Here is a 19,920-nt window from a genome sequence, read left to right as displayed (position 1 = left end):
AAGCCTTAAAATTTGCAACAAGTAGTTATAAACCCAATTTTCACATTTTCTATAACTTAAAAGTATTTGACATCCACTGGATAAACCAAATAATGGCGACGAAAAAGAATTTGCATTCGATAAGAAATGACTCCCAAAACCATTTATATCTGAGGGAAGAATAAAACGCATTTCAAAACCTTTTATTCATACCGCCTACATCGATCGAATTGAAGTGAAAAGAAAAGCTTAAGTTTTCACAGAAAGAAATTTAGCGGGGATTCAGACGGTGATCTTGAGCACAGCTGTTGCAAATGAAACGTCTTTTCTCTTCTTGTGCACTAACAGTCCATCTCCCACTAATTTACCGCAGTAATTTTAAGAAAGGAAAGTTTTCTTGGCGACTATTAAGGAAATATTTTGACAAAATAAGAAAAATAGGTTTCTTGTTTTGTTTTCAATAAATTTCCTGAAATGAAAAGGGTGAACTTTTCTAGGGGTGTAAATAAATTATATTTAACTTTTTGTGTAAGTCTTATTGCATTACCAATACTACTTCTAAATGAAAAATGAAACAATTTTCAAACATATGCTTTAGTTTTAGCCTACTCTTACGTAATGATTTTAAATAAAATAATAGTTTAAAAAACTAAAAAAACACGCTTTCGTAGCAAAATGAACTAAAAAGTGAAAAATAATCTTTGGATGATAGTAGTTGACCAATCACTTAATTTTAATGCAATACAAAAAAGCGTGGGGTGCTGTCTATTTACATTTTTGCTTGGACATTAAATGGAAGAAATTCAAGACAACTGATAAGAAGCCCCCCACGCTTTTTTGTATTCCATTAAAATTAAGTGATTGGTCAACTACTATCATCCAAAGATTATTTTTCACTTTTTAGTTCATTTTGCTACGAAAGCGTGTTTTTTTAGTTTTTCAAACTATTATTTTATTTTTCTGTTTTTTAGTCTTTTGTTGGAAAATTATCAAAGTTTTTTTTTTTTTTTTTTTTTTTTGTGCAGTATATGAAAATTTGAATCAGATTGGGACTTAATTGACGAAATTATTTATAAAGCGAGTGCGAGGTAATATCTCAAAGTTAAGACAAGGGCACCCCGATGGGAAGCTACTGTGAGTCATCGATGTATGTTTGCGGAAATCATATTTACATTACTTTGAAAATTTGAGATGCATTTGAATAAAAGTTTTGTTTAACAATGGTCTCATCAGCAATAAATTTCCAATTGAAGGCTCACCTCAATTTTGGCATGAAATTAGTTAAAAACAGTTATATTTCATGTTCTAATTACCTTGGAACATTGGAACAAATTTTGTCTGATGCAGAAAAATTAAAGGTTTTTGTAGATATTTTTAAATAATTTTTACGAGTATTTTTTAATGTATTTTTTTAAATTTTTCCTTTTTCACATTGTTGGATTTATGCCAAAATATTGATTAAAATTGGAGGAAACTCACAATTAAAAGAGTTAATTAATTAATTTGATTATAGAATATTGCATTGTCATCGCGTCTGAGATCGCGTGCCAAATTTCAAAAGAATCCGATCGCAGGAAGTGAGCGAAATTTGAGCTGCAAGATTCCATTACAAGATACATACATACATACATACATACATACAGGTGAAGCTAATAAAAGCGTGTTAAAAATGAGCAAATTGATATTTCAGGTTTGTAGGTAAATATCTCCAAAAATGGAGTTTTATAAGAATATAAAGTTAAGTACTTAAATAAATATTTTTTTAAAACAAAGACATAAATTAAGATTATGTGATGGAAGATAAATGCATCTGCCAGTTTAACAACCACCCCTCCCCCAAATAAAATATTTCCATAAGTCCATAGTCTGGTTGGGACACAACCTTTGTGTTTTTGTTCCAATCATCATCGCTAAACCCCTCCATTTTAATTGTAATTTATAGAATTTCTTCACGGTTTTAGTTTAACAGTGAAAAAAAGCTTCAAATTACGTCTATGGGAAATTTTGAATCGAACATAAAACATATTCTAAAAGGTGGAATAACCTTTTATAACAAATTTTATTAAAACGAGCTCTGTAAGTAGAACATAGGGGAAACCCGGGTAAAGTGAATACACCGGACAAAGCGAATATTGCCTATAACTCCCAAATTGTTCGTTGGCCGGAAGCCGCGATGTCATAGCAACGATCGTCTGTTAGCACTAAGTTTGCGGCAAACACGTCGGGACAAGATCGCGTTGCACGTCGCCAGGAGCAGAGAAAGTGTGCTTTTGAGAAAACAATATTACTTTACAGAAGTAAATGTTTCGTTTATAACTATAATACATTTTTTTATGAGTAGGATTTGATGCATGATTATGTAGTTTTCAACTATCGGTAGACGACGAGTTCAGATGCCCTGGTTTTATAGCAATTGGAGATAACCTTAAAAATGTATCTAACGGGCAAAGCGGAAAGGGCTAAGTGGATACCGTATTCACTTTGCCCGGTCATGGCAAGTTATACAATTTTATGGAATTATAAACTTAACGGCGTTTTTTTTTTTTTTTTTTTTTTTGAGCAATCACGATTGCTTATTGTTCTCATTTGACTGTTTTGATGTCCTATCATTTTATTTTCCCACCGCCACCCTCCGCACCATCACCGTCGACCGGCTCCTCACGATGCTGCTCCTATAGCGAAAACCGTCTCCAGGTTGCATCCATGTCCTACACACACACGCATACATACACAACTACACACACACACAAACACACATACACCTGCACACACATACACCTACACACACAAACACACAATTACCCACACATTCATGCCTGCACACAGACAGAAACACATATGCCTGCACACACATATACATACACACACATACACCTACACACACATACACAAACACATACACACACATTCATACCTGCACACAGACAGAAACACATATGCCTGCACACACATATACATACACACACCTACAGCTACACACACATACACAAACACATACACACACACAACTACCGACACATTCATGCCTGCACACAGACACAACAGACACAAACACATATGCCTACACACATACACATACCCCGCCACCACGCACACAAATTCATACACACATCTACCCCACACTTATGCCAGCACACATACACAAACACACATGCCTACACACACATACACATACCCCACCCCCACGCACACACATACCCCCCACACACAAACACACACGTCTACATACACTCGTGATTGCGAAAAACATAATTTGAATTCCAGAGGTCAAAATTCAAATTAATTTTTCTTTTTTTTAATTTCTATTTTTCTTTTTTTTTTTTTCAATTGCAGATGGTGTATTAATATTAAAAAAAAAAAGACAGCACAAGGATCCTTGAGTAAAGAAAACATGCAAGCCGTTCTAAATTTGTGTTTGGCGGGAGAATCGTTTAGAGGGATGCCAAAAAAAAAAAAAAAAAACGGGCTGGCCTATGCTAGACTATATCGACACGTTAAAAGTTGAACTGCTTCTACGCAGTTAGGTAGATCATATTCACGGAGGATCAAGAAAATGAAATGGTAACTTATCTGCAAGATATAGATGAGGTGTTTTTCTTTTTTTTTTCTTTTTTTCGCTTTGATTGGGATGAATTTATGAGTTTAGCATTTGAATGCAAAATGCTGAATTCACTTTCACACTATCCTGAGAGCTGGAATAAACTTAACAAAGCAGGAGACGTCTGGATTCAATAATTTCTATCACATCATACTAATTTGACTTTAAGAAGTCCAGAATCGACATCTCGGGCAAGGGCAATATGATTTAATCGTAATAATTTTGTTTGTAATAACTACAATAATCAGCATTGTAACAAAAAATGTCTTTTGAATATGTTCCTTTAATTTTCGATCGATATTTTAATTTCAATGTTTAGTTACATGAGAAATAATGTTGTTGTTCGCTTTGCCCTATTACTGAATCCATTTTACCCGAGGTGCAGGGCAAAGTGGATATTCATGCCATTGTTGAACACTGGTCTTATGTCTAATAGTTTAATTAATATTAAGAACAGCTGTTATTGCATTGTGGAAGATCAATCAATAAAAACTGATTAGAAACGTTTGTTTCAATTTCCCCAGTTATAACTAAACGACAATAATCAAAAAATGTATTCCCGTTGCCCGAGCTTCCCCTACTCAAATAAATATTTAAAAAATAGTTTAATTTAAGGGCATTGTTTTTTCATTGGGCAAAAAATTAATGGTAGCAAATTCTATAGAGTTATCTCTATAGAATGATCGATCAAAATTTGCTTTAAGTCTTCCTATTTCTCCTGTTTCAAGCATTTTTTGTAGCATCTAAGATAATTTAACAGCTCGGCCATTGCGTTTTGCATTTACTGTCGATAGGCTGATGATAAAATTAGAAAAATGGTCACTAAACTGCTTTCAAACCCCTACAGACGTAAATTAAATAACTGCATGTTTGGTTAACATGCTCTTAATTTTAATCAGAATTATGAAGCCTGAAATTTCATTATCAAGAAAAGTACGTAACGATTAAGCCTTATCCGTAGTCAAAAAATAAAAAAAAATGTTCACATTAAAAGTTAAAAATAAAAAAAGGATAAATCTTAATCTATAAATCCGTTAACATATCTTTGTTTTATGTAGAAAATGTACCCTTAAAATTTGATTAATCAAATCACCCAATCACACGATTTCTCAATTTTGTACCTTTTCAAAATAGAAATAACGGAAACGATTTTTTTCTTCTTTCTTTCTTTCTTTTTTTTGATGTAAAGATAAAATAAATTAGTTAATAGACAAAACATTATATTTAAAATTTAAATCTGTCCAATTATCATTCATATCAACAATAACTTCGTCATCAGATATTCCTCGAAAAGCAGTTTGAATTCACTTTACTGTGATTCAATGGAGCAATTTCCAATTATTTCAATGTTACCTACGGGTAGCCTGTTTTTTTTAATGTCTTTTAAACAAAACTTTTGAACGTTCCATAATTTTCAGGACTAAAGAATAATTTTTCGTTTCATAGTATATAAAAATATTGAATTTCTTCACAAGTTGCTACTATTAAAATTGGTTCAAATTAGAAAATTTGATAAATAAATACCTTTGTGCTGAACAGTAAAGTAAGAAAAAACAACGTCAAAAAAAGCACAAATTACCGATTAGAAGAGAAATATGGTCAAGAAAATATGGTCTGAAGTTAAATTATTCAAAAAATCTTCTCTTTTTTTACGTATGCTCTACTTTAAAGATCTTTTAAATAAATTTTTTAACACTAGAAAGACGGAAGCGGTCATTTTGACCGCAAATGATTTTCAAATGCTCATATTTGCTGCGTTTAATTTTCAAACTCTTTTTCCTTCATTGACTTTTCCTAACTATTTATTAAGATCTTACAACAGTAATTTCTTCCCTTTAGGATTATTATTATAGTCGCTATAAATGTTTATACCTAGAAAGACTGACTACGGTCATTTTGACCGCTAAGTGAACCTTTTTTATGCATCCGTTTTCATTTTTTTCTCTTATCAGTTTAGTTGTCAGGGTGAGTAATCTTCTTTTGAGTTTGAGTAGTACCTGCTGGGTCAGGTTTAATTCTTTGAACTGTTAGGAAAATGCGAAACACCTGCTGGTTTCATGGTTTCAGTTTTCTGCTATCTACACACTGCACAGGGGGCAAAGTGTTGAGAAAGGTAAGTTTGAAAAGCATGTGACTGGACACGTGAAATTACTTTGGGTTCAAAAAGAAGTAAATATAAACAGATGAATTCCAAAAATGTTTGCTGGAATTGTTTTGTGCACCAAAACATGTGCTTTGCTTGAAGCATTGACGTTTATTTTCTTCGGTGATAATGAAGTGCTCAGTCACATAATTATCTTCATGATGTCAAGAAGAACCGTTGACAAGCAAAACTTATAGGAACATTAACTCCTGAAACTGTTGCAGATTTATATCTAAAACAGATTATGGTTCGAATGAACAATGTGACTTATCTGAAGAGAAATATATTCCTTGCGATGAGAATAGTTTGCTTTCATGAGGTTATTGCGAATATTTTTCGGAGCCTAGATTTGCAGAAAAGGATTGTTCTTCTGAGTTAGAATCAGAAGGAACCTCGCTAATAAAAACTGATGCTCAAAATATAAAAAGTAGTGAAAGAAAAAGGGAAAAGGGTCCGACGCCGAAAAAAAAGGGGGAAATTTCAAAAACAGAACTCCTATTTCTCCAATTTCCTCCACTGATCAATATTGCTGCATATAAATAAGTATCTACCTAAGAAAAAATATTAAAATAATGTGAAATTAAATTATGCGGAAATAAAACTACAAGCATTAGTTCTAATTGCCAAAAAAAAATGTTAATGGCTAATATACAGGTGACGCGATAACATATTAAGTATTGCGAAATACTGTAAAAGATAGTAATGCACGGTATCTTGCGATATTAAGATATTTTTAAACCAACACATGCATAGTTGATTATAGTACTTGTTAGTTATTACATGCTAAGAAAATTTCCTCTTTTTTGTACAAATTTGCTCTTTCTCAATGCCAATTGTGATGTAAAGCATGTGTATTTCACTTGATCGAACATAAAATTTAAAAAAAGCTATCTGAGACTCATTTGCAGACTATATTACGATTAAATTGTCAAATTAAACTCTGATATGATGATACAACTTTTTTCTATGGTTAAAAATCCCAAAAGGAGGAAATTTCCAATCTTTTAAGTACGGCGGTCAAAGTGACCGCTGCTCGTCTTTCTAGGTATACGTAAAACGCCGTCTTTCTAGTGTTAAGGTATTTCGCCTTTTGGAACAGGACTTATGCATGGTTCAAAATTGTCCATAATCATATGTTAAAGACATATTTCATTTGTTAAATGATCCTTAGTTTACACGTGCTGTAAAAGAAATTTTTGTGACTTTCGCTTAGCCCGTGTTTAAGTTTTTGTAACTGTGTGAAATATAACTGAAAAAAAAAGAAAAAAAAAGAAAACACGAATATAAAATGAAAAGGCTTATAGCTGAGATCCTTTGGAGAAAAAAAAACTTGTTTTGTTTCGATCGGACTACGCCCTTTGAAAGTAATTTTGTGTACGGGAGGGGAGGGAGGGATAAATATCCTTTACATCAGTCCATTTTTAAAGTTCCTCGCTTTTTAATAATTTAAACTTATTTTTTACCGATCAAATTAATGTTTAAGAAAAGAAAAGGTAAATCCCAGTTACGCCTGTTCTCTCGCGTATTTATCCAACAAAAGTGAAATGAGGAGGAGATAGTGGTTGGCTGCAACTGTAAATACATTTATGTAGGTAATAGTTATATTATCTCAAAAACACTAAATCAGTTGATAAAATTTTTGTTATATCAAGGTAATGATTAAAATTACTTGCATCCAGGAATAAAAAATCATAATTATACCTAACGTACCAGTAACTATTAAACATTATTATTACGAATATTAATATTAGATATTTGCATATTTAATTCTCAGCCTGCTCTCGAGAAAAATATTTTAAAAAAACATGACGACATTTTAAATTAATATTACTTAATGCATTATTAATAAATGTTACGAATTCCTTTTCTTAAAGTTAAAAAAAAAAGTATATCTTCTTCAAACGAAAGAAAAAGTACTTCATTTAACTTCATAAATAATTCAGTCCTCCATAGTGGTATTTTACATATTATGTAGACAGTGCCTGCGCCAAATTAGTATGTCCTGGCATTAGAAGTTTCTTAATTAAACATGGCTTGAAGCTGTATTTCGTATGGAAAGCATAATAAATTATTAATCGTTGTTTTAGGATTTCCATGTTCTTATTTGGACCGTATGCATTGTTTTGTGAGCAAAGAATCAATTAGGAATTTTTAAGTTTGTTTTAGTTTACGTTGCGTAAATCTGGTAAATAAACGGGAGAAGTAATTCGCCATCGTAGGTCAAAGACAATGTTAAGGGAAACGCAATGGAAAACAAAATATCAGGGGGGAAATGCTGGATAGAAACGGGATAAAATGGTTCAGGTCTGTTTAAAAAAAAAAGATCCTTAGTTTACACGCGCTGTAAAAGAACTTATATTGGCCGAGGCTTTAATTTTTGTGACGTTTGCTTAGCCCGTCGCAACCGTGAAAATTTAAACCTCGTATTATATATTTTATATGTATATTTTTGTTCATATAGGAAAAATTTTAAGCTTGCAAAATCACCAATGTCTTTTTTTTTTTTTCGCAAAAACAAGTGTTTTTACAGAATTTTAGAAACACACTGTCTCTACATCCAAACCCAGTCTGTGATCAATAATAATAAACAATACGTTAATAATTTACAACTAGCTTAACGGTATTAGTTTCATTAAGCACTTATGGTACCTGCACGGCTTTGCCCGTAGTTGAAAAATTAAAAGGTCATTTGGTTAGCTTATATATTTACAAATAATGGATGACGAACTTCTCGCCAATTCGCTGTGTTCATTTGCTTGCCCATGTTACGGTTCCACGTTATGATAATTTGGTAATTTACTCGTTCACATTGTGATAATTTGCTCGGTAAAATTTTCTTAAAATTGGAGTTGAAAAAGAAAAATAACGAATTTTCAAAAAATCGCTTAAAGACGCACACCTTTATGCTATAAACTAACTTTATGCCAAATTTCATGAAAATCGGCCGAACAGTCTAGGCGCTATGCGCGTCATAGAGATCCTGGCAAACAGGCAGACAGAGAGCGAGAGATCCAGAAAGAGAGATTTTCAGCTTTATTATTAGTAAAGACTGATATTTTTAATTTTTAAGCCACGTAGGTGTTTTTGCTTTTTAACTGGTTTTGCACGTTGAACTTAGGCACAAGGATGAAAAGCACAGTTCAGGCAGTGCGAAGCAAAGGGATATAACTGGAAAAAAAAAAACAACGCAATTAAAGCACAAATATACAGATTGGTGCATACATACGTTTCGGGTTTTCAAGGAACCCCTTTAACTCTAGCTTAGGGGTTGCAATTTACAGCTAAATACCCAAGCTATGTCTTCATTTCACGAGTTGAACCCCACCATGTTGCGGACACTCGATGGTTTCACGAAACCCCGAAATATATTGTTACGAGTTCCGGTGCAGCTTCAAACTTTCTTTAAATGACGAGACAGTTCTTGAGAAAAGAGAGGAGATTTATTTACAGTATGTACAGGAAGCGTAGTTACAACTGCTAAATCAATCATCAGCAATTAAGCAAATACCAATTGACACCGTAAACTCACGGATTTAACACGGCATTTGGATTTAAATACGTAAACTCACGGATTTAACACGGCATTTGGATTTAAATACGTGTGTGACACGTATTTAAATCCAAATGCGCGAAAACACAGCGAAAAAGAAGGCTAATACACACAGAGCAAGATACATGCTCTCAGCCCAACAGCTCAGTCGAAACTGACGCGTGGCTATTTATAAATCTCGAAAGAGACCTCTCAAATATTCCACAAGATTCCCGAAGTTTCCTTCTATATTCTTTTTATTCATTCCCAAACCTTATCAATGAAAAATAGGGGGACCGTATACTTCAGTCAAATGTTAGGAGGTTGTATGTACATTACAAGAAACTATTTACAGGTTACGTTACTACAATAGTTTTAGATGAAAGATAATGGAATAAACGCTCAGTTTAGCCAGATTCCAACAAATTAATCAAAAAAAAAAGAAAAAAAAATACTATTTACAGAATTTGTAACAATTTGCATGCAGTAATCTGTATATTGTGCTTTAATTGCGTTGGTTTTTTTCCAGATACTTCTCAGTACAAAGGTATTTATTTCTCAAAGGGATGTAAGTGGACATTTTCAAGTTTTGAGTAAAACGACTATAAAGACAACGTCCTAGGCAGGCTTTCACTGAAAAGTTTTTCTAAACTTTTGTCCCGAACAGAAGAGAGGTCCCCCTACTATTTGTATTAGTTATCTCCAAATTTTTAATTTTGCCATTGACATCCCTTTGCTTCTCACTACCTCAATTTATAAAGAAATAATTCTATATTAAACGTTCATACTCATTTGTCTTTAGATATAAAAAAAAAGTGAACTTGCTCAATAGCACAGTTGTAAAAAATATATTTTGAAAAGTTTTTAGAGCAAACGAACGTAAAAGTCGTAGAAATATGAACAATAACTTAAATTGTTTTTAATTAGCAATTTTTTTTCCGTTTCTGTCTCTGTAGATTATTTGATTTTAATTATCTTTATTTATTAACAACCAACACACAAAGGAATTGGGTTATAAGTTTGACGCGTCTGAGTATCTGTATATTTGTGTATCTGTCTGTGTCACACTCGTAGGTAAGTGTACTAAACAACAAGAAACCCAAAAGAACATTAACAATGTAAATTGAAAACCATGTAAATAGCAAAAGTTAAACAATATGAACATTAAGATAATTAATAGAATGGACAGCAACTGCTACGTTTTCAAAGATCTGGAGCAGTTGGCATATTATAATAATTTGCAGGTTTTAGGGAGCCTGCAAATATATACCTGGTACCATAAGAAATTTCTGCCTTCTCTTCTGGCAGTTTTTGTTAGAAATACAGGGGCCAAAGAACGGGTCAATTTACCTTAAAGTTAATGCTATAACTTTATTTTTTCCCCACAATTAAAAAAAAAATTGGTATTATATTTAGGTACGTATGAGTATATCTTTTGTTCATTTAGGTGTAAAAGTAGTAAATATTTAATAATTGCCACGTGTAAAAACCAATAATGGTACGAATAACCTAAGAAATATTTGGCAAGAAAACTAATGTTTAAAGAAAAAAAAAAAGCGCCCTATTTTCTTGGAAAACGTATTTTTCCATGAGAAGATATTGAGCTTTAAACGTTAACTAAATTCTTTTATGCTTTCTACTTCAATTAACTAGATGAAACTTAAAAGTTTATCAACAAACTGTGAATTGATGCGGAAATCTTGTTGTTCAAACTTTATAGTTTTTGTAGAAAATAGCGAGAATAAAGTTTTGTTTATCACCAATTTAGTATAAGTACATGCATCTAAGAGTAGCTAATTAGAAATAAGTTTCAAAAAGACGTTTAAAAAATGAAAAATTTTTAATTTTCATTCCCTCATGGAATTTAAATTTCCTATTATTGGATGATTTTAAAAAGTAGTTAGAGTTTTTAAGTATTTTCAGAAAATTTACAGTTTTTTGTGTTCCATAATAACAATAAGGAATTGTTGGAAATTGTTTCCTACTTTATTTTCAGCGGGTGTCAAATAAGGAAGTTTGTACCATAATGCTGAAGTACAATAGATGACAAAAATACAGCATCTAGATATTATTCATTTCAATGGGGTTGTTTCTTTCAGCCAAAAATACTACTTTTAGTCACTGAAATTGATAGAATAAGCAAAATAAATAAATAAATAAATAAATGAAAATAAATAAATAATTAAATAAATAAATAAAATAAAAATAATAATAACATGGATTCGGAAAATATTTTCATTTCCCTAAGAGTTATTTTTTAATTAATGTTTTAAAATGTCCGATTTTTGAAACAAGCCATGGTCTTTATCACGTCACAAATGATGCACTTTGGCGCATCTTTCTACCGCGTTTCCACGTTATGATAACCAAGAAGCGAATTAAATATTTTGCTCCACGCTTGCTATCAACCATATCGTTGCCAAAACACGTGAGTAAAGAAGCGAATTAAATATTTCGCTCGGTGAATGGCAACAGTGAATGGCATTTCATCATTTGTGATGTCATCGGAAGAAATAAGCGTAAACAATGAAAGCGCACCGATTAAAGTATTTGTTTTTAAATATTAAATTTGAACAAGTTATTTAAAAAAAATGGTCAGATCCTGTTTTTAAGCATGCTCTTTCAGAAAAAAATACTTTTAAAATTTTGGGAACGATTCCGTTATGACGTCTTGAATTCAAATTATGTTTTTCGCAATCACGAATTACGATAAGAATATATTCGTTGAGTTTCTCGTTTCTATAAATGGAATGGAATGGAGATGGCCAAGAAATTTGCACCCTTCATATTATGTCTGGTGATTTTCTAGAATAAGTAACACGAAGGATATCCATAAAAAAGAAATCGTCATTGGGATGCGGGGTAATAAAGAGAAATATTGTATGGCTGATATCCACTAGTACACTTACAATAAATATTATTTACACCTCATAACGCCATGTATTTTTATTTCTTATCAATCTTAGATAATGGGAATTAGTAAACTGGAAATTTTGTATTTAGAAGAAGTTTTGCTGCTCAAGTTCATCGATATAGGGGGTTTTTTTCCTGAAAAAACGTGATTTTACACAAAAAAACTTTTTTCAATGCAAAGTCTATAATTCAGTTAAACCTTTAAAAAATTAACAAAATCAAATCCAGGTAATCTGTAACTATGGCGACAAAAGTTTGGCTCTATGGGGGAAAAAAAACCCCGTCGTAATCAGCAACGATAGCAATCTAAAGATTCAGAGCAAAATCAACTATGGTCAAGTGAGGATAATAAACAATTCGCGATTGCTCAAAAGAAATAAAGATTCTGCAGATTTTACGCTTTACCTTCCCACGGCAGTAAAGAAATATCGATGTCATAAAATAGATCATTTGTTCAGGGTGACTGATAAATTTTTGTCCACATGATAGTATTTTTTAAATAAAAAAATGCATTAATTAAGCTAACCAAAAGTTAAAAATATTAAGTGCAAATCGTCTCCAGATGGGCAGCACCCTTGACTTGTCCGAAGTTACGTAAAGTAAGGGTTGGAGACCACTTAGGTGAAAACGGTACATAAAGGCATTTAGACAATCTTGTCATACTAAAATTCTAAAAACAGCCACAGCAGCAGTTCGAGGAGAATTGGGTTGGGAATACAGTGGGTTGTTTCGCGCATTTTTCTCCAAGATTTGCATTTAGCAGCATGGAAAGCAACACGACAAAACTATTTTCCGAAAATTTTTTGTTGAATAAATTAATTTTTTTGAAACATGCACACTGTGCATGTTTCAGCAAAATTTATTTTTAGGTACAGGGTGTATTAAAAAAAAACTGACTGTTTTCAAAAATTTATAACAGGAGAACTGTTAATGATAAAAAACTAGTTCTTGCAGAAAACACATGTGATGGCCGCTAATTTTTTCCCCTCAGAATTCCAAATTTTAGTTAAAAAATGTTTCAATAGACGGCGCTGCAGATAGTAAGCCGGTAAGTCAAAAAAGAAGAATTGAAATTCACCGATTTTTCTTCCGATTGCGACATGGAATTACAGCCTACGATTGTTTGAAAATGTTGTTTTGTTCTTTTGTTCATTATTTTCAAAAAATTATGATGTAATTTTCTACCTTTTTTTTTTTTGATTTACGGGCTTACTATTTGCAGCGCCATCTATTGGAAAATTTTCTAACTAAAATTTGGAACTCAGGGGGGAAACAAATTACGGCCTACCACATGATTTTTCTGCAAGAACTTTTTTTTATCATTTACCGTTTTCCTGTAATAAATTTTCGAAAACAGTCAGTCTTTTTCAGGACACCCTCTACGTTTCAATTATACATTGCATATTAAAATGCATATTTTACATAATTGCTATTGCTATAAAGGAATGATACACAACATTATAGTTGCAAAGCAACAATCATTTTCACTAAATACTAATAAATGGATACAATTTGTATTTAAAGCAAGCATTTAATTTGTGAATGCACAAATGACATAAAATGGAAATATACCTTATAATTTCCTAAGCCTTCTACAACACAAGGAAGTGTTACGTCTCTTCCAGCTGCAATTGTGACATTTGGAATAACATCAGCAAATTGCGGTTCAGGGCCTTCAGGAATAGGTTCTAAGAAAAAGAAAAAAAAAAAACATACTTCAGATTGCTATTTTTTTGTGCGTTTGAAATTCATAAATTTATTGAGTTTAATATTATTGTTTTTTATTTATAGAAAATTTATTCCACTCGGAAAGAGTAATTTGAAATAGCATACAAGTCATCTCCGAAAAATGAAATAGTGGTACATTACCAGAACACCAGACATTTCTTTCATTGCGAAAAAATTGGTCTTACAGTACATTTTATCTAAATTAGTATCATAAACTTGCTACTAAGCAATTGAAATAAGTATAAAAACACGAACTTTGCTTTATGTAATGAATTTACCATTTTAAACAACATACAGTGAAGCACCGTTTATACGCTTCTCTTTTATACGTTTTTATCAAATATACATTTTTTAAAAATTGGTTCCTGCAAAGTAGTAATGCACATTAACCTATACTTATTATACTTTTTTTTTTCATTTGCACGCTTTTTTCATACAGTCCCTTAAAAAACGTATAAACGGTGTTTCACTGTATGTTGCTTTTTAAATTGAGTTTTGTTAGATGAGTTGGGTATAAACATTGCCAATATATTCAATATCGAAATCTACGTTAGTTTAACATTTGGTAAGATAAGAAAACCTTGACAAGTGCCAGTCACTTCTGTCCACCCAGTCACTGTACAAGATTATGTGATGTCGCTGAAAAAAAAAAAAAAAAAAAACCCTCTAAGACACTTGTTTCCCCCCCCCCCCCTCTTTTCGTTCTGAACTCTGCAGTTTGGACTAAAGGATGTGATTCTGGTATGGAATCCAAATCTTTCTTAAACACTTTTTAAAATGCTTCTTGTTGTTACTGCTTCATGCCAAAACAAGAACATACATACATAGGGCAATTTTTGATGTTGCTTAGCCTAGATAATTTGGGGCTTGGACTTTTGTTCGTTCAAAACCTATTTTCAGTTCCTTTTTATAGAATGATTTTGCATTCATAAAGTAATTTTTTTCATGCTTATGCATTTAAGAACAGAAGGTCGCCATTGTTATTTTTTTTCATACCAATTCCTTTAGTCCATCTTTTTTACAAACTTATGCGGCATTTACCAAGTGACGGTGATGAAAGAACACTTTTAATTTACATGTCAATTTAGGCACACACATTCAACAAGATACATCAAATTATGACTCAAACAAGAATAGCCTGCTATATTCCGTTCCCCTCTTGCCTACCATTAGTATTCGATGTAACTGGACACACCCCATTACCCCGAGGTCTTCGCCCTCCCTCTATTATCTCGTAACCCTGCTTGCGGGGATTTCGCTTTGAGCCATTCATCGTTTCCATTAAGGAAATAGGAGGACTCCCTCTTTGAGCTTTGGTCAATAGAAGAGACTACTTTCTCAGTTTAAAAATCCAATTAGAATTCGTGTTCGGTGTCTGGACTATTAGTTTGAAGAATAAATCAAATAAAAAAAAAACTGTTTGTGATTTAGTTTAATTCATATCCGTTTGAAATAACGCGTAGGAAAGAATGAGTGGTTAATGTTTTCAGATTTAAGTTCGTAAGATTTCAATGCTGTTTCAATTTTATAAGGCACATACACACTTACACATTTATTTGATCTCAGCATTTGGTTCATCTCACTTTTTACATAATAAACCATCCCATAATGTATTAAAAGGGTATCCGACTAGGTTTGGAGCCGTTTTTTTAAAAAACACTATTATGAAATAATATTAATGATTTTTTAGAAGCAGAATGATCTTAAAATATGTATTTTGTTTAAAAATAAACCATAATATCAATAACTTTTTTTAAATGGGTGATTTTTTGGCAAAAATGACTGAAAATTACCAGTTAGGAGAAACACTGTATTAATAAAAATTAACTAGCTATAAACAATTTGCTTAGATTTTTTCACATGTATAAATATTACACATGAAACAGACCGCAAGTTAAGAAATATTTCAAGAATTTTAAGGTTTATGACAAATTACGTGACTTTATCCAGAAATTTCTCAAAAATTTGTCACTTTTTTTCGGTAAAAAAGCTATAAATGAAAAAAATATTTCATCATTTACATAATCTGTGGTCTATTCCACTCACAAGTACTTACAAGACAGGCATGCCAAATTTCATGCTTGAATACTGAATAGAATTTGCAAAATCATGTTTTCCGTAGCCAGTATCGAGAAATAATTGCAATCTTCGAAAAACGCAAGTAAAGATTAGATTTAACGCACGTTATACTGCAGACACTTAGTATTCAAATGCTTATAACGTGAGTTCTAATTCGCGTAGATTATAAAACCAAAATGTTTCATAATCTTGAAAAATAGGGCTGTTGAATAGAACTATTTTGAGAAAAAGTGAATTTTGGTCGAAAATCGCCTTTTCAACGTAGTCGGATACCTTAACTAGTGTACAGAATTCATTATCAGCACAAATCAAAGCTAACATTTAGACTATAAAAGAATGTTTCGCATATTTGAGGCCAAACCTGAAACAAATTGCTAGATCCTCGCCGCCTTGCAACTAAAAGGCTTACTTTGGTGACAAAATAAAATACTTAATTTTTGCCATTTTTTAAAAACCCTACCCACCATGTGTAAATATCAATTGATTGATATTTTACTAGCAAGTATTATCTATATCGTCGACGACGCACCTAGATTGTGATGTAAAAGCGACCCCAAGTTCTCTTCTCTGTAAACCGGAAAAGAGGACAAGGGTCATTGTTTTAAGCTATTTAAATCTCAGGCTAACATGGATATTAGGAAAAATTATTACTATAGCAGAGCAGTGGAACCTTGGAACAGCTTACCGGAAGAGGTGGTAAAGAGCAAGGGAGTAGATAGTTTTAAGAGGGCCATTGATCTTCAATGGAGATTTTAAATCGACTAGGACCAGTCTAGCTGGGCCCAGAGCCTGTTGCTGGTCGTCACTTTTGTATTTGTATTCATATTTGTATTTAAACTGAAACTGTCTACGAGTCACTGAAGATAAACTCAAAATTTGAATTCTCAGGTCTATTTTAGGCGTTTAGTAGACAAATTGGAGCAATCCTATTAAATCCTCCTACACACACGGCGTTCAGTTGAATCAACTTTTCGAAAAAGTTCCCTGTCAACTAGATGACTGGTGTTTTTCGTTGTCTTCACCCAAGGCAACTCAGTCGAATCAACTTTTCTTCCAATAAGCTGAATTTCTTTGAGCAGCTACTTCACAACGCTGTTAAAACTAATCCGATATTACTCAAGCAGCGCCCTCGTGTTTATACTATCTCTATAACTTGAATCAACTAAAAAGGTGCTTCGACCCATCGGGATGACAATGTCAGTGGTACACGTGCCTGGCGTACCTGATGAGTTGACGGTCCTGTAAAGGATGCCGGGCGATTCCTTCATTTTTAAAACTGGTTCCACTTCCTGATAACCGCCCTTCGAAAGTTTATTCAACTAACTACCAAACGGCACGACCTTGAGGGTCACGGATTTGGACAAAATTCTAGCTATAGGTTCATTCCCACTAGATATAAGCTCAGGTGAAACGGTTTGACTGCGTAGGCCCTAGTATCTGCGCAACGAGGGTCTAAATTTGCTAGTTTGGCCCCAGATTTGCAATGGCGTTTCCATTGGAATTTGAGAATTTGACACTATATTCGATCTCCCAACACCCTTTTCATCTTTTGTAAGTAAATTGAGCATAAGAGAGAACTATAAAAGGAGACACATAAATAAGACACTTAATAAGAGAAGTATTTATTTATGTATCTAAGTTATTTGAAAAGTCGAAACAATCTCGTATTTTTGTTCTTTAGTGTGCCATGTGCAATAAATCAGAATTTTTTTTCTCTTCTCCTATTTTTTTCTTATCAATATGGGATATCTTTGGTAGCATACAATAAATATACAGTTAAAGTAATTGTTTTTATTAGCAAACGATAAATATTTGTTGCCAGCAGATGATTAATATTTAACGAAAGTAATTAGTTTCATTTGCAAACGATAAACATCCTGTTACCATTTTATTTTCGCATTCAAGTTATTGAAATTAAAAGTAGTTGCCAATCTGAATTTGAGAACCGTTTATTAAAAATTAGTATTCAACATAATTAATAGCAGAAAAAACTTTAAAAATGGTAATATTAAAGGAAACTCCATTGCATATCTGAGCCCAAATTATCAACTTTAGACCCCCGTTGCCGCCGAACTAGGGCCTATGCAGTCAAACCGCTATACCTGGGCTCATATCTAGTTGAAATTGACTTATATCTAGATTTTTGTCCAAATCCATGACCCTCAAGATCGTGCCGTTTGGTAGTAAGTTACATCCTGCGTAGGGGGCCTAAAAACATTTTACGAGTCGTCCACTTTGTTTTTTCAAAAAAACTTATTTTTGTTTGAATTACTTTGGTGTGCGACTTTTTTTGGTTTCTTTTTTATTAGCAATATTGACTGGTTATTTGTAAACAAAAATGAATTACGTTGAGCTTTTCAAAAGGCCTTTCTTTTCCCATATTTTTCTTTTAAATGTCGTTTAAGCCGATGTATTATCTCAATTTCATGCCGCGTATTAGCGTGTAAAGTCAAATATGTGAGATTATTTAGCGTCTCTGCTTGCATTTTACTAAATATACAAGGTACTGAATCTATCAAAGGATCACTGAAGGACCTGCATCCTGAAGTGTGTTCAGATTCACTACGATAAGAAAAATTACCACACCGATTAATAACATCCTTGTTGAGCTTCGAATTCGAACTGGAGCAATGACTAGAAGCTTAAATCTCTACCATTTATGCAACTAGACAACTTTGTTGAGTAGTAAAAGATGTAAAAGATGTATTTTAGTAAAAACCAAAAAAAATCACAGCTTTAATGTGGAAACAAAAAAAGCTCACAAAACAAGGATTTTATAATTTTTAACATCCTTGAAAAGAAAAAGGGGAGGAGGTGCAAGGGAAGTCACAGCAAACCATGTAATCATTTGATTTTTTTTAAGCAATAACGATTACTTATTGTTCCCACTTGACAGTTTTTGGCGTCCTATCATTTTATTTTTCCACCAGCACCCTCCGCACCATCACCGTCGACCGGCTTCTCACGATGCTGCCCCTATAGCGAAAGCCGTCTCCAGGTTGCATCCATGTCCTACACACACGCGCATACATACACAACGCACACAACACACACACATAACCTACACACACACCTACACACACATACACAAACACATACACATACACACACGCATACATACAGACAAATATACATACACACATTCATGTCTGCACACAGACATAAACACATATGCCTACACACACATACACATCCCCCCACACACACATTCATACACACAACTACCCACACACTTATGACAGTGCACAGACACAAACACACATGCCTACACACACATACACATACCCCTACACACAAACACACATACCCCCACACACAAACACACACGCCTACATACACACACTCGTGATTGCGAAAAACATAATTTGAATTCAAGATGTCAAAATTCAAATTATTATTATTTTTTAATTAGTTTGATGTAAATTTTGCTTTTGAAGCATCGGAAAAAGCGAAAAAAAGAGAAAAAGAAAGTAATTTACTTCATATTTATGCATTCATTTAATTTTTTTAATCTTGTAAATAACTTTCCGAACGGAGCAAATAAATTTTAACCATATTTCACCGATTTTGGTAAAACTAAATTAGAAGATTGTTGTTTAGTAGATGCATCACTCAGTTCTAATACAAAATCTTAATGATTATACGGATGACAAAAATGTGCAGTTTCTAAAAAGGTGCGTAAAAACAATATTTTTCCTTGAAAATATCTAAATTTCCTTCAGTCTTTAAAACATTTTAATAAATTATTTATGATTCTATGGCTTGTAGAAATCAAACTAATAATCTGCATTTGAAATGCAGTTTCATGATCTTAAATAGAAAATTGGTGTTAAATTACTGTATAGTCAACATTTTTACTAAGAACTTCGTAATGGCAAAAAACGTGATTCTGCATAAGTAATTCATATAGCATAATTTTTTTCCAAATTAAATCAGGCTTTAGTTATTTTC

General features: G+C 32.6%; 1 protein-coding gene across 1 annotated transcript in view; it reads right to left on the bottom strand.

Annotated features, from left to right (window-relative positions):
• The window catches only part of LOC129222468 (lachesin-like), a 56,263-nt gene extending 38,137 nt beyond the window's left edge, over window positions 1-18,126 (bottom strand). The window contains exons 1-2 of the mRNA XM_054856982.1: window positions 18,072-18,126; window positions 13,735-13,850 (exon numbers count right to left, since the gene is read on the bottom strand). Of these exons, the coding sequence (XP_054712957.1) occupies window positions 13,735-13,850; window positions 18,072-18,126 (171 nt within the window). The remainder of the gene's footprint in view (window positions 1-13,734; window positions 13,851-18,071) is intronic.
• Between the last annotated feature and the right edge of the window lie 1,794 nt (window positions 18,127-19,920).

This window comes from Uloborus diversus, chromosome 5, assembly GCF_026930045.1.
Source record: "Uloborus diversus isolate 005 chromosome 5, Udiv.v.3.1, whole genome shotgun sequence".
NCBI lineage: Eukaryota > Metazoa > Arthropoda > Arachnida > Araneae > Uloboridae > Uloborus > Uloborus diversus.
The sequence above is the reverse complement of the archived record's forward strand: the minus strand, read 5'-3'. Positions and strand labels throughout refer to the sequence as shown.